Source organism: Pleurodeles waltl, chromosome 4_2 (assembly GCF_031143425.1).
Source record: "Pleurodeles waltl isolate 20211129_DDA chromosome 4_2, aPleWal1.hap1.20221129, whole genome shotgun sequence".
Classification (NCBI taxonomy): domain Eukaryota; kingdom Metazoa; phylum Chordata; class Amphibia; order Caudata; family Salamandridae; genus Pleurodeles; species Pleurodeles waltl.
The window spans coordinates 1,056,925,456-1,056,937,776 of NC_090443.1; the positions used below are offsets into that span (position 1 = coordinate 1,056,925,456).

A 12,321-nucleotide genomic window follows, 5' to 3' on the forward strand; every position below is an offset into this window, starting at 1 on the left:
ACTCACTACAAGCCAGTCCAGCCTCCTACACCCTCTGCCTCCTCTTCCATGTGGCGACCTCCTGGTCCATCCTGGGCCTGCGCAGCACCATTTATCCTCAACTGTGACTCTTGCAGCTAGCAAGGCTTGTTTGCAGTCCTTCTGCGTAGAAACAACTCTGCATCCTCCAGCACTTCGTAGGATATCTTCTGACCAAAGCAGAAGTTCCTGGCACCTTCCATTGTTGCAGAATCTTTGGCTTCTTCCACCCGGAGGCAGCCCTTTTGCACCTTCATCCGGGGTTTAGTGGGCTCCTGCCCCCCCTGGACACTTGTGTGACTCTTGGACTTGGTCCCCTTCCTTTACAGGTCCTCAGGTCCAGGAATCTGTCTTCAGTGCTTTGCAGTCAGTTGTTGTCTTTGCAGAATCCCCTATCTCGACTTTACTCTCTTTCTGGGGTAGTAGGGTAACTTTACTCCTACTTTTCAGGGTCTTGGGATGGGGTATCTTGGACACCCTTAGTATTTTCTTACACTCCCAGCGATCCTCTACACACTACACTAGGCCTGGGGTCCATTCGTGGTTCGCATTCCACTTTTGGAGTATATGGTTTGTGTTGCCCCTAGGTCGCTTTGTTGAAGACATGGTGGGGGCAGGGGGCAGAGGGAGATCCGGAGTGGATGGTGCTCACGGTTTTTGCGGTGTCCTCGTCGTTGATGTGGGTCCAGGAGAGCAAGAGGTTGGTGCGGCTAGGTGTGTGGAGGTTGGTGGTGGTCGTGGTGGGGGAGGAGTTGAAGCTGTCGTGGATTTCCGTGATCTTGCAATGGAAAAAGGTGGCGAGGAAGTCGCAGAGGTCTTGCGATGGAGGGGGGTCGATGGAGCATGACCTGGGGTTGGTGAGTTCTTTGACGATGCTGAAGAGCTCTTTGCTGTCGTGGGCGTTGTTATCGATGTGATCTTTGTAGCAGGATCTTTTGGTGGTCTGGATGAGATGGTGGTGCTTGCGGATGGCTGTCTTGAGGGCTGAGTGCTTGCTCTCTGTTGGTTAGCGGCACCACCTCTTCTCGATTTTCCGGCACTCCCGCTTTGAGGTCTGAAGGTCGGTGGTGAACCAGATGGCCTTGGCGCTAGTGCGGTTGTTGTAGGATTTCCTGAGCGGGGTGAGGGTGTTGGCGCAGTTGTCTAACCAGTGACTGAGGTTGAGGGCAGCTGTGTTGGGGTCAGTGGTGCTGGGTGGCGGGGCCGAGGCGAGGATGGAGATCAGTTGGTCTTCCGAGATCTTTTTCCAGTTGCGGCGTTGGATCTGTTGAGGGCGGTGGTGAGTGGCGGGTTTCTGGAAGGTGAAGTGGATGCAGCGGTGGTCGGTCCAGTGGAGTTCGGTGGTATGGCTGAAGGTGATGTGGCTGCTGGTGGGGTCTAGTGTGTGGCCGGCGGAGTGGGTGGGCGTTGTGACCAGTTGTTTGAGACCGAGGTTGGCGAGGTTGTCGATCAGAGCAGTGGAGTTGCTGTTGTTGGCGTTCTCGAGGTGAAAATTCAAGTCGCCGAGGAGAATATAGTCTGTGGAGGCCAGGGCCTGGGTGCTGATAATGTAGTTTGTAACAGTCTTTAATGAATGAACTGAGGGCGGGGTTACATGAATTCAGATACATTTCTGCTTAGCAGGAGTAAGTGAGATGGTTTGCTCAGAATCACACAATGTTGAGCCAAGGCCGGGATTCAAGCCCCCTTGTAGGGTTCTAAAGTAGACAGTTCTGGTCTCTGGGACCCACCCAGTTTTCGGCACATGTTCAGAAACTTTGTTTTGCAGTTGGACATCCACATCTGTTTGTTACCACGGTCTGAGCGGGGGGGAAGAGGGGGTTTGTACATTAATTAAACTGGTGTGTGGTTTAGTGTTTAGGTCTTCAAATCCGTGTAGATGCTTGGCTGAGATATGAGCTTCTGTGATATTTCATCAGACAATCTCAGGCATTGTGGTAATGCGGGAGAATTACCGAAAATGCATCATTTTAACACGAGATGCGTGACACTTGAAAGGGCTGCTCTCCCTCTCTCTCACTTCCTGATCCTGGCTCACTTTCTCCCTCTCTCCCTTCCTCCTTTTCTCCTCCCTCCCTCTCTCCATGACTCAGCTCCCAGGACAGATAAAGTCTGGCACAGAGTCTAGGCGCTGCACTCCATTCTATCTTCCTCCTTCTCTCCTCCTGACTTCCTCCCTCTCCCTGTCTCCTCCAATCCCTCTCTCTCACCCTCTTTCTCTTCTCCTGACTCTCTCTTTCACTCCCTCTCTCTTTCACCCCCCTCTCTCCCTCTCTATCTCTCCCTCCCTCTCTCTTCTCTCTCTGCTCTCTCTCCCTCTCTCTCTCTCTCTCTCTCTCTCTCTCTATGTCTCTCTCTGCCTCCTCCATCTCTCTCTCTCCCTCCCCCCTTCCCTCCCTTTCCATGACAGCTCCCAGCACAGATAAAGTCTGGCACAGAGTCTAGGCGCTATACTGCACCCACTCTCTCTGTCTCTCTCCCTCCCTCTCCTCCTGGCTGCTTCCCTCCTTCTTCTTCCCTCTCTCAGTGACTCAGCTCCCAGCTCAGATAAAGTCTGGCGCAGAGTCTAGGCGCTGAACTCCACTCTCTCTCCCTCTCTCTCTCTCTCTCTCTCTCTCCTAGTACCTCCCTCTCTCTCTTCCTCTCCCTCCCTCTCCCTTCCAGCCCCCCTCGCTTTCTCTCTCCTGTGACCTCCCTGTTTCTCCCTACTCCTCCCTCCCTCTCACTCTCTCTCTGTCCCTCCTTCCCTCTTTCTCCCCTCCCTCGCTCTCTCCATGACTCAGCTCCCAGCTCAGATAAAGTCTGGCTCAGAGTCTAGGCGCTGCACTCCTCTCTGAGACTGCAGGGGTTGGACGGGTCGGAGAGCCGCTGCTCAACGGGGGACCACAAGTAAGTGACCGACCCTTGCATTGGCGGGGGGGGGGGGGGGGGGCTCCTGCACATTATACTACTGACACAGCTGGGAGTTTACTGTGGAGACCAGTACAGAACTAATGGAGAAATTATCAAACAAAGAAACCATTTCAAATAGGATTGTTTGCATTAGTCCTAAATAATTATTGAGGCAAACTAAAGCATAAGTGCAATGTTAAAGGTGCATTGGCAAAGCCTGGAGGTCTCACCTTTTGGTCTCTTCTCTGCAGAAATATCGGTTTTGCAACTGCTTTTTTTTGAATGATGCTACTCAACATCGACAAAAAATGTGACTATCAGCATCGGCAAAAAAAGAAGGGTGATGATACATACGCTTCATGCATCATCCATGCGTGTGTTGCATCATGGTTGTACCGCAGCCACCACATGATGATCGGAACACATACATGAACACACGAAGACATGCATACTACATGACAGCGCTCATTTTTTAGGGTCGAGCGCACACGCTTTCTGGCCTCTGTTGAATCTCTCTGGGCTTTAAACCACGCCCATGCCACGTCAGTCACTTCCATTGGTTCCTGGGCTTGCCTTTTAAAATTCGCTTGATTTCATGGTGTAAGGCACGCAAACGTCATGCCTTTTCCAGTGTTTATCCCGCCTCCAGCGCACCGGCCAACTACTGAAAACTTAGGAGGCTCCATGTTTTCAGCCTGGCTTATGGACAACTTTATCTTTTTATTTTCCAGGCAGCGGCAGCAGGAGCTCTGGGCACCTCCCAGAGGAGGTGCAGGTCAGGGGAGTGGTCACTCCCCTTTCCTTTGTCCAGTTTCGCGCCAGAGCAGGGCTGGGGGATCCCTGAACCGGTGTAAACTGGCTTATGCAGAGATGGGCACCATCTGTGCCCATCAAAGCATTTCCAGAGGCTGGGAGGAGGCTACTCTTCCCCAGCCCTTACACCTTTTTCCAAAGGGAGAGGGTGTAACACCCTCTCTCTGAGGAAGTCCTTTGTTCTGCCTTCCTGAGCCAAGCCTGGCTGGACCCCAGGAGGGCAGAAACCTGTCTGAGGGGTTGGCAGCAGCAGCAGCTGCAGTGAAACCCCGGGAAAGGCAGTTTGGCAGTACCCGGGTCTGTGCTAGAGACCCGGGGGATCATGGAATTGTCTCCCCAATGCCAGGATGGCATTGGGGTGACAATTCCATGATCTTAGACATGTTACATGGCCATGTTCGGAGTTACCATTGTGAAGCTATACATAGGTAGTGACCTATGTATAGTGCACGCGTGTAATGGTGTCCCCGCACTCACAAAGTCTGGGGAATTTGCCCTGAACTATGTGGGGGCACCTTGGCTAGTGCCAGGGTGCCCACACACTAAGTAACTTAGCACCCAACCTTTACCAGGTAAAGGTTAGACATATAGGTGACTTATAAGTTACTTAAGTGCAGTGGTAAATGGCTGTGAAATAACGTGGACGTTATTTCACTCAGGCTGCAGTGGCAGGCCTGTGTAAGAATTGTCAGAGCTCCCTATGGGTGGCAAAAGAAATGCTGCAGCCCATAGGGATCTCCTGGAACCCCAATACCCTGGGTACCTTAGAACCATATACTAGGGAATTATAAGGGTGTATCAGTATGCCAATCTGAATTGGTAAAATTGGTCACTAGCCTGTTAGTGACAATTTGTAAAGAGAGAGCATAACCACTGAGGTTCTGGTTAGCAGAGCCTCAGTGAGACAGTTAGGCATCACACAGGGAACACATACATATAGGACACAAACTTATGAGCACTGGGGTCCTGGCTAGCAGGATCCCAGTGACACATAACAACCACACTTACAACATAGGGTTTTCACTATGAACACTGGGCCCTGGCTAGCAGGATCCCAGTGAGACAGTGAAAACACCCTGACATATACTCACAAACAGGCCAAAAGTGGGGGCAACAAGGCTAGAAAGAGGCTACTTTCTCACACAACCCCCACCCCAAACGAAGGACAATAAGGCTAACCTTGGCCAGTTGAAACTTTATTGTCTAAGTGGTGATAAGTAGAGAGTAGCTCTGCAATAGACTGGTTACTCCCTTTATCATCCACTTGTGGGGATGTAAACCACCCTGTTTGAAGTTTTTTAGCTAAGCAACAGTGTGAATATATATTTTCAGAGTTCCTATCAGTAAGTTTTAGTTTAGAACAGTGGGGAGTATCCACTGGACCTATTTCTAGTGATGAGAATGCCAGACAGGGATGCTGTCTCAGTAAAGCCATAGCTGGGCAAAAACTTTGTCCATATGGCTGGAAGAGAGAACAGGGATGCTGTTTCTCTTTAGTTGGAGCAGGGCAGGGATGCTGTCCTATGAGCTCCACACTAGGGCAGGGCTGCTGTCCTAAGTGTTGTGAGGCAGTGCAGGTTTTCTGCACTAAAGTTTCTCTGGGAGGGTTGGAGGGATGCTCCATGTTAACTATAATGGTGGGTTTATCACCAATATTAGTTATCCCACAGAGAGGTACTTCCACCTCAGGGAGTACAGCTATGCCAGCTGTTGATTCCCTTGGTACAGGTGCCACCCCAGGAGAGGTTTCTCCCACCACAGGAATGGTATCCTGTATGGCAGGGTGGTTAGGGGATACTGTGATACCCTTTTTACCTGTTGTTGGAGAGGGGTCTTGAGTTTTCAGGCCTTCTCTCCTTTGCTTTTTCATTTCAGTAGAAATGAGAGGGAACAATTCCTCAGGGATACCCAGCATGGCTGCATGGGTATAAAACTCTACATCAGCCCAACCTGAGGCCTCTAGGTCATTACCTAAGAGACAGTCTACAGGTAAGCTAGGTGATACCACCACCTGCTTAGGGCCAGTAACTCCACCCCAACTAAACTGAATTATAGCAAAGGGAAGAAACTTAGTGGAGTTATGGACATCAATAATCTTATACTGTTGTCCAATGATGTGTTGTTCAGGAGGCACTAGGTTTTCAGTCACCAAAGTGATACTGGCACCTGTGTCCCTGTAGGCCAAGGCCTCAACACCATTTATTGAAACTGTCTGCCTGTACTTATCCATTGTAAGGTGTAGGAAAGTACCATCTTGCCTGGCATGTTACCCCCATATTTCACTGTATATATGTTGTTTTAGTTGTATGTGTCATTGGGACCCTGCCAGCCAGGGCCCCAGTGCTCATAAGTGTGCCCTGTATGTGTTACCTGTGTTATGACTAACTGTCTCACTGAGGCTCTGCTAATCAGAACCTCAGTGGTTATGCTCTCTCATTTCTTTCCAAATTGTCACTAACAGACTGGTGACCAATGTTACCAATTTACATTGGCATACTGGAACACCCTTATAATTCCCTAGTATATGGTACTGAGGTACCCAGGGTATTGGGGTTCCAGGAGATCCCTATGGGCTGCAGCATTTCTTTTGCCACCTATAGGGAGCTCTGACAATTCTTACACAGGCCTGCCACTGCAGCCTGAGTGAAATAACGTCCACGTTATGGTGCCCATTTCTGCATAAGCCAGTCTACACCGGTTCAGGGATCCCCCAGCCCTGCTCTGGCACGAAACTGGACAAAGGAAAGGGGAGTGACCACTCCCCTGACCTGCACCTCCCCTGGGAGGTGCCCAGAGCTCCTCCAGTGTGCTCCAGACCTCTGCCATCTTGGAAACAGAGGTGCTGCTGGCACACTGGACTGCTCTGAGTGGCCAGCAGGGCCAGCAGGTGACGTCAGAGACTCCTTCTGATAGGCTCCTCCAGGTGTTGCTAGCCTATCCTCTCTCCTAAATAGCCAAACCTCCTTTTCTGTCTATTTAGGGTCTCTGCTTTGGGGAATTCTTGAGATAACGAATGCAAGAGCTGATCAGAGTTCCTCTGCATCTCTCTCTTCACCTTCTGCCAAGGAATCGACTGCTGACCGCGCTGGAAGCCTGCAAAACCGCAACAAGGTAGCAAAGACTACTTCTGCAACCTTGTAACGCTGATCCTGCCGCCTTCTCGACTGTTTTCCTGGTGGTGCATGCTGTGGGGGTAGTCTGCCTCCTCTCTGCACTAGAAGCTCCGACGAAATCTCCAGTGGGTCGACGGAATCTTCCCCCTGCAACCGCAGGCACCAAAAGACTGCATCACCGGTCCTCTGGGTCCCCTCTCAGCACGACGAGCATGGTCCCTGGAACTCAGCAACTCTGTCCAAGTGACTCCCACAGTCCAGTGACTCTTCAGTCCCAGTTTGGTGGAGGTAAATCCTTGCCTCCCCATGCCAGACTGCATTGCTGGGTACCGCGTGATTTGCCGCTGCTCCGGCTCCTGTGCACTCTTCCAGGATTTCCTTTGTGCACAGCCAAGCCTGGATCCCCGACACTCTAACCTGCAGTGCACGACCTCCTGAGTTGTCCTCCGGCGTCGTGGGACCTCCTTTTGTGACTTCAGGTGAGCTCCGGTTCACTCTTCTTCGTAGTGCCTGTTCCGGAACTTCTGCGGGTGCTGCCTGCTTCTGAGTAGGCTCTTTGTCGTGCTGGGCGCCCCCTCTGTCTCCTCACGCAATTGGCGACATCCTGGTCCCTCCTGGGCCACGGCAGCATCCAAAAACCCTAACCACGACCCTTGCAGCTAGCAAGGTTTGTTTGCGGTCTTTCTGCACGGAAACACCTCTGCAAGCTTCTTCACGACGTGGGACATCCATCCTTCAAAGGGGAAGTTCCTAGTCCTCTTCGTTCTTGCAGAATCCACAGCTTCTACCATCCGGTGGCAGCTCCTTTGCACCCTCAGCTGGCATTTCTTGGGCATCTGCCCACTCACGACTTGAGTGTGACTCTTGGACTTGGTCCCCTTGTTCCACAGGTTCTCTCGTCTGGAAATCCATCGTTGTTGCATTGCTGGTGTTGGTCTTCCTTGCAGAATTCCCCTATCACGACTTCTGTGCTCTCTGGGGAACTTAGGTGCACTTTACACCTACTTTTCAGGGTCTTGGGGTGGGCTATTTTTCTAACCCTCACTGTTTTCTTACAGTCCCAGCGACCCTCTACAAGCTCACATAGGTTTGGGGTCCATACGTTATTCGCATTCCACTTTTGGAGTATATGGTTTGTGTTGCCCCTATACCTATTTGCTCCTATTGCAATCTTTTGTGACTATACATTGCTTGCACTGTTTTCTATTGCTATTACTGCATAATTTTGGTATTGTGTACATATATCTTGTGTATATTTGCTATCCTCATACTGAGGGTACTCACTGAGATACTTTTGGCATATTGTCATAAAAATAAAGTACCTTTATTTTTAGTATATCTGTGTATTGTGTTTTCTTATGATATTGTGCATATGACACCAGTGGTATAGTGGGAGCTTTGCATGTCTCCTAGTTCAGCCTAAGCTGCTCTGCTAAGCTACCCTTTTCTATCAGCCTAAGCTGCTAGACACCTCTTCTACACTAATAAGGGATAAATGGACCTGGTACAAAGTGTAAGTACCCCTTGGTACCCACTACAAGCCAGGCCAGCCTCCTACACGCACTCACAATGTCCGGGGAAATTGTCCTGAACAATGTGGGGGCACCTTGGCTAGTGCCAGGTGCCCTCACACTTAGTAACTTTGCACCTAACCTTCACCAAGTGAGGGTTAGACATATAGGTGACTTATAACTTACTTAAGTGCAGTGTAAAATGGCTATGAAATAACGTGGACGTTATTTCACTCAGGCTGCAGTGGCAGTCCTGTGTAAGAATTGTCTGAGCTCCCTATGGGTGGCAAAATAAATGCTGCAGCCCATAGGGATCTCCTGGAACCCCAGTACCCTTGGTACGTAGGTACCATATACTAGGGAATTATAAAGATGTTCCAGTTTGCCAATCAGAATTGGTAAAATGAGTCACTAGCCTGCAGTGACAATTTTAAAAGAAAAGCAGAGAGAACATAAACACTGAGGTTCTGGTTAGCAGAGCCTCAGTGATACAGTTAGGCACCACACAGGGTACACAAATAGGCCACAAACTATGAGCACTGGTTCCTGGCTAGCAGGATCCCAGTGACACCGGCAAAAACAAACTGACACACAAGTAAAAATGGGGGTAACATGCCAGGCAAGATGGTACTTTCCTACACTGGGCACATTGATCATTTGTGGCACAGAATCCGCCCATGTGCAGAGCTGCAAACTCTTCCAAAATGTGCTGCTTCTCTTTCCTGGTTGTTCAACAAATGGCCGTCATGAAGGCTTTCACATTTGTAAGCGGCACTGTTGATCAGGGCAGATGCTGAAGGAGATGGAAACGCTGTATTGATATTATCAGAAGGAAACCAAACTGCTAAAGGCCAGGTTTTTGTTTTGAATGTGCACCTTGAAACGTGTGCATTCAATCTTATCCTCACAGGCTGCTCAGATGAGTTTTACAGTTATTTTTTGTGAATCCTCATCTGGATTTCGTCTTACTCACGAGCTGCTGTTTTTATGACTTCCTTCCTGGTGCTGTGGGAATTCCCCCATACTAGTTAAGTTGAGCATAGCAGCGCGCAAGCACTGCTTTTCCGAAGTGTTAGTATCTAGCAACGCCCTCCTCATGCCCATCACTACCACTCGTTCGTGGGCTTGTCTTTCAAAAATCTTTTGTTATCATTGGTGAATGTTTTACGTTTGTCCCTCCTTGGGGATGTTTTGTTACCGCCTTGGACATCGCCCCTGTTACATGGATAATTGCACGTTTGCCGATACGTTGGACTGAGGGCACTTCTTCTTCCTCTTGTGTGCTGCTTCGCGCTGATGCTCATGGCGGCCGTGGCGCTGTGAATTGGCTCGCTTATGTGAAACTGTTTTACTTTTCATTCTCAACTTATGTGGCACAGAAAGTCCGGTTAGGAGTTTACAATGCTAATAGCTCTTTCCCATAGGAAATAATGGGTTTTATATTCCAGCGGACGGAATATCCGTCACCATTGTGATGGAACAACCTGTCGCCAAACTCTAAATTAGCCCTAAATAACGGCAATGAAATCTTTCCTGATTGACAGAGTGAAATATTCTTTAAACGCTGCTGTTACATAATACACAATAATTATTTTTAATAATTGTGTTGATACATATATGTATATATATATATCTATATATATATATATATATATATATACACACAGATATATATGCAACAGTAGGGAAAGCGTTGGATTTCAGAAGGGTTACATTTACTATTCCCACCCTAGTTAGTGCAACAGCAGGGGAAGCGTTGGACTTCAGAGAGGTTAAATTTACTATTCCCCCTCCATTCTGTGCAACAGTAGGGAAAGCGTTACACTATGGAGGGATTACATTTGCTATTCCCCCTCCAGCCCAAACAAAATGTAAAAATGAAACAAATCCTATAAAAATCCCTCAAATAATCCAAAAACGATTTCCGTTAAATTTAAAAAAAGTAAACTCCTAATGCCCCTCCTAATGCCCATAACACACGTTCGTAGAAAGAAACCTGTAAAGAAAATTAAATGACCATCCACAAAACACATTACAGTCCCAAAAATGCAAAGGCTTAACAATTAATCATCAAAATAGAACTAACATAACTTATTTTAACATAACATAGAGATACATTACTAAACTAGTGTAGAAAAATACTAACCAACAAACTAGTGAAAAACAAGAACAGTAAGGCATCTAAATATATTTTAAAAAAACACAACAACCCCCTTCTAGACCTACCCTCCTCAACTTCCCCTATACTCGAAACCCTTAACAAATGCTTAAAAAAAGACTTACTTGTTCTGATGAACAGCAGCACCTTGCCATGACCTGGTTGCCGGAAAATAGATTAAAATTAATATAAGTAGACTACAAGATAGAAGGTAGCTGTAAAAAAAAAATGGCCTGCTAAATTAAACTAAAAAAAGACATCATGGGCCTGATTACAAGCTTGGCAGATGGGATTCTCCATCACAAATCTGACGGATAATCCATCTGCTGAATTACAAGTTCCAATATATCCTACGGAACTTGTAATGCGGTGGGCGGCATATCCGTCATGTTTGTGATGAAGTATCCCGTCCGCCAAGACCGTGATGAGCCTCTATCACTCCATTGACATGAATGGGAAATATTGTAAAAATGTTGAATAAATTATAAAAAAATTCAAAAAATTTCAACCGTAAAACATGCCTGTATATAAGTACACTTTGCAGACTGTGGCAAGGTGGTAAATTGAAGTTTTTTTTCAGGTCGCAGGAAACACCCAATCCAGCTGCATCAATCTCCACCTGCTGTCCACATTTCAAGTATTAACATTATTGGAACCCTCAAGACTATTACGATCATGCCGCCCAGCTGCATCACGTTCCATGCGCGTGCATGGAACTTACACTCCAAGATACCACACAGTCAAATTACGTTGTGATAGCATTTTTAAAATGTATTAAGTATAAATTAAATAATATCATAACATATATACAATTATCTAATATACACTCAAAAAATGTGTTAAAATGATGTTAAAGATGTTTTTATTAAACATTTAAGAAATATTAGAAAACTGTTAACCAATCTAAAATAAAAGATGGAAATGTACAACATACAATACCATGTAAATACATTTTAGATTTGTTATTATTTAAAAAATAAAAGAAATGTTTTATTTACTTAACTCTATACAAATGATTGTTTTTTTAGATGAAATATGTATAATAAAAAATGTCCAAATGAACAATTAATAAAGTTTGAAAACAAAACAAATTTGAAAAATTTGTCATTACTTTTGTACATAATAAATTAATTAGTATTATTGTTTGCAAATATACAACTAACTATTTTTATTATATTTCTAATCACCAACAATACCAATAAAATAACAAAGCATTCCTAATACATACAATTACAAGTTTATTAAAATTTCAGAATAAAATAAAAAAAATTAGATATTCTTTAAAAAAATAATATTTGGAAAGCATTCAAGGTGACAAATTATTACAGATTAAACATACATTACCAAAATAACATACAGGGCAGCAGTAACAAGACTTACAAGGAAAGAGAAGGGGTAGAAAGAGAGATAAAGAGGAAGAGAGAGAGGACATCCAAGTTGTACAGACCTAGCTGTGGTAAATATGCCATACCCTTGTAAGCAAGATGAGTTTCAGTCAGTCTTAAAATGTGCAATTTAGAATGTGCAACTTCTTCCTTGACCAATCTACGCCTTAGAGGCCGATTTAGGCCTGCAACATTTTTACGTTGTGACATATTAGCGGATATAAACCCAAAACAGTGTAGACCTAGTGTAGCAATGACTCCAATAACATGTTAGTTCAAATGAAAATGTATTCATAAACAGGTGCCGCGCTGCAGCTAGACCTGCGTACAGCAACGGTGCCCAACCAACTGCCACCCCAGTTTAATACGCACATTCACATTCCAAGTTGGGATGTTACTACATCATAATGCCTCACAGGGGCATACGCAAG

General features: G+C 46.5%; 1 protein-coding gene across 2 annotated transcripts in view; it reads left to right on the plus strand.

Moving 5' to 3' along the window:
• LOC138293745 (glutathione S-transferase P 1-like) overlaps positions 1-12,321 on the plus strand; it is a 71,145-nt gene that overhangs the window by 14,817 nt on the left and 44,007 nt on the right. Inside the window, exon 1 of one of the 2 annotated variants that reach the window (XM_069233083.1) lies at positions 2,794-2,907. The exons of the other annotated variant lie outside the window; for it this stretch is intronic. Coding sequence (XP_069089184.1) covers position 2,907 — 1 coding nt within the window. The 5' untranslated portion in view covers positions 2,794-2,906. Of the gene's footprint in view, positions 1-2,793; positions 2,908-12,321 lie in introns of those variants that run through there. 2 annotated transcript variants of the gene reach the window in all.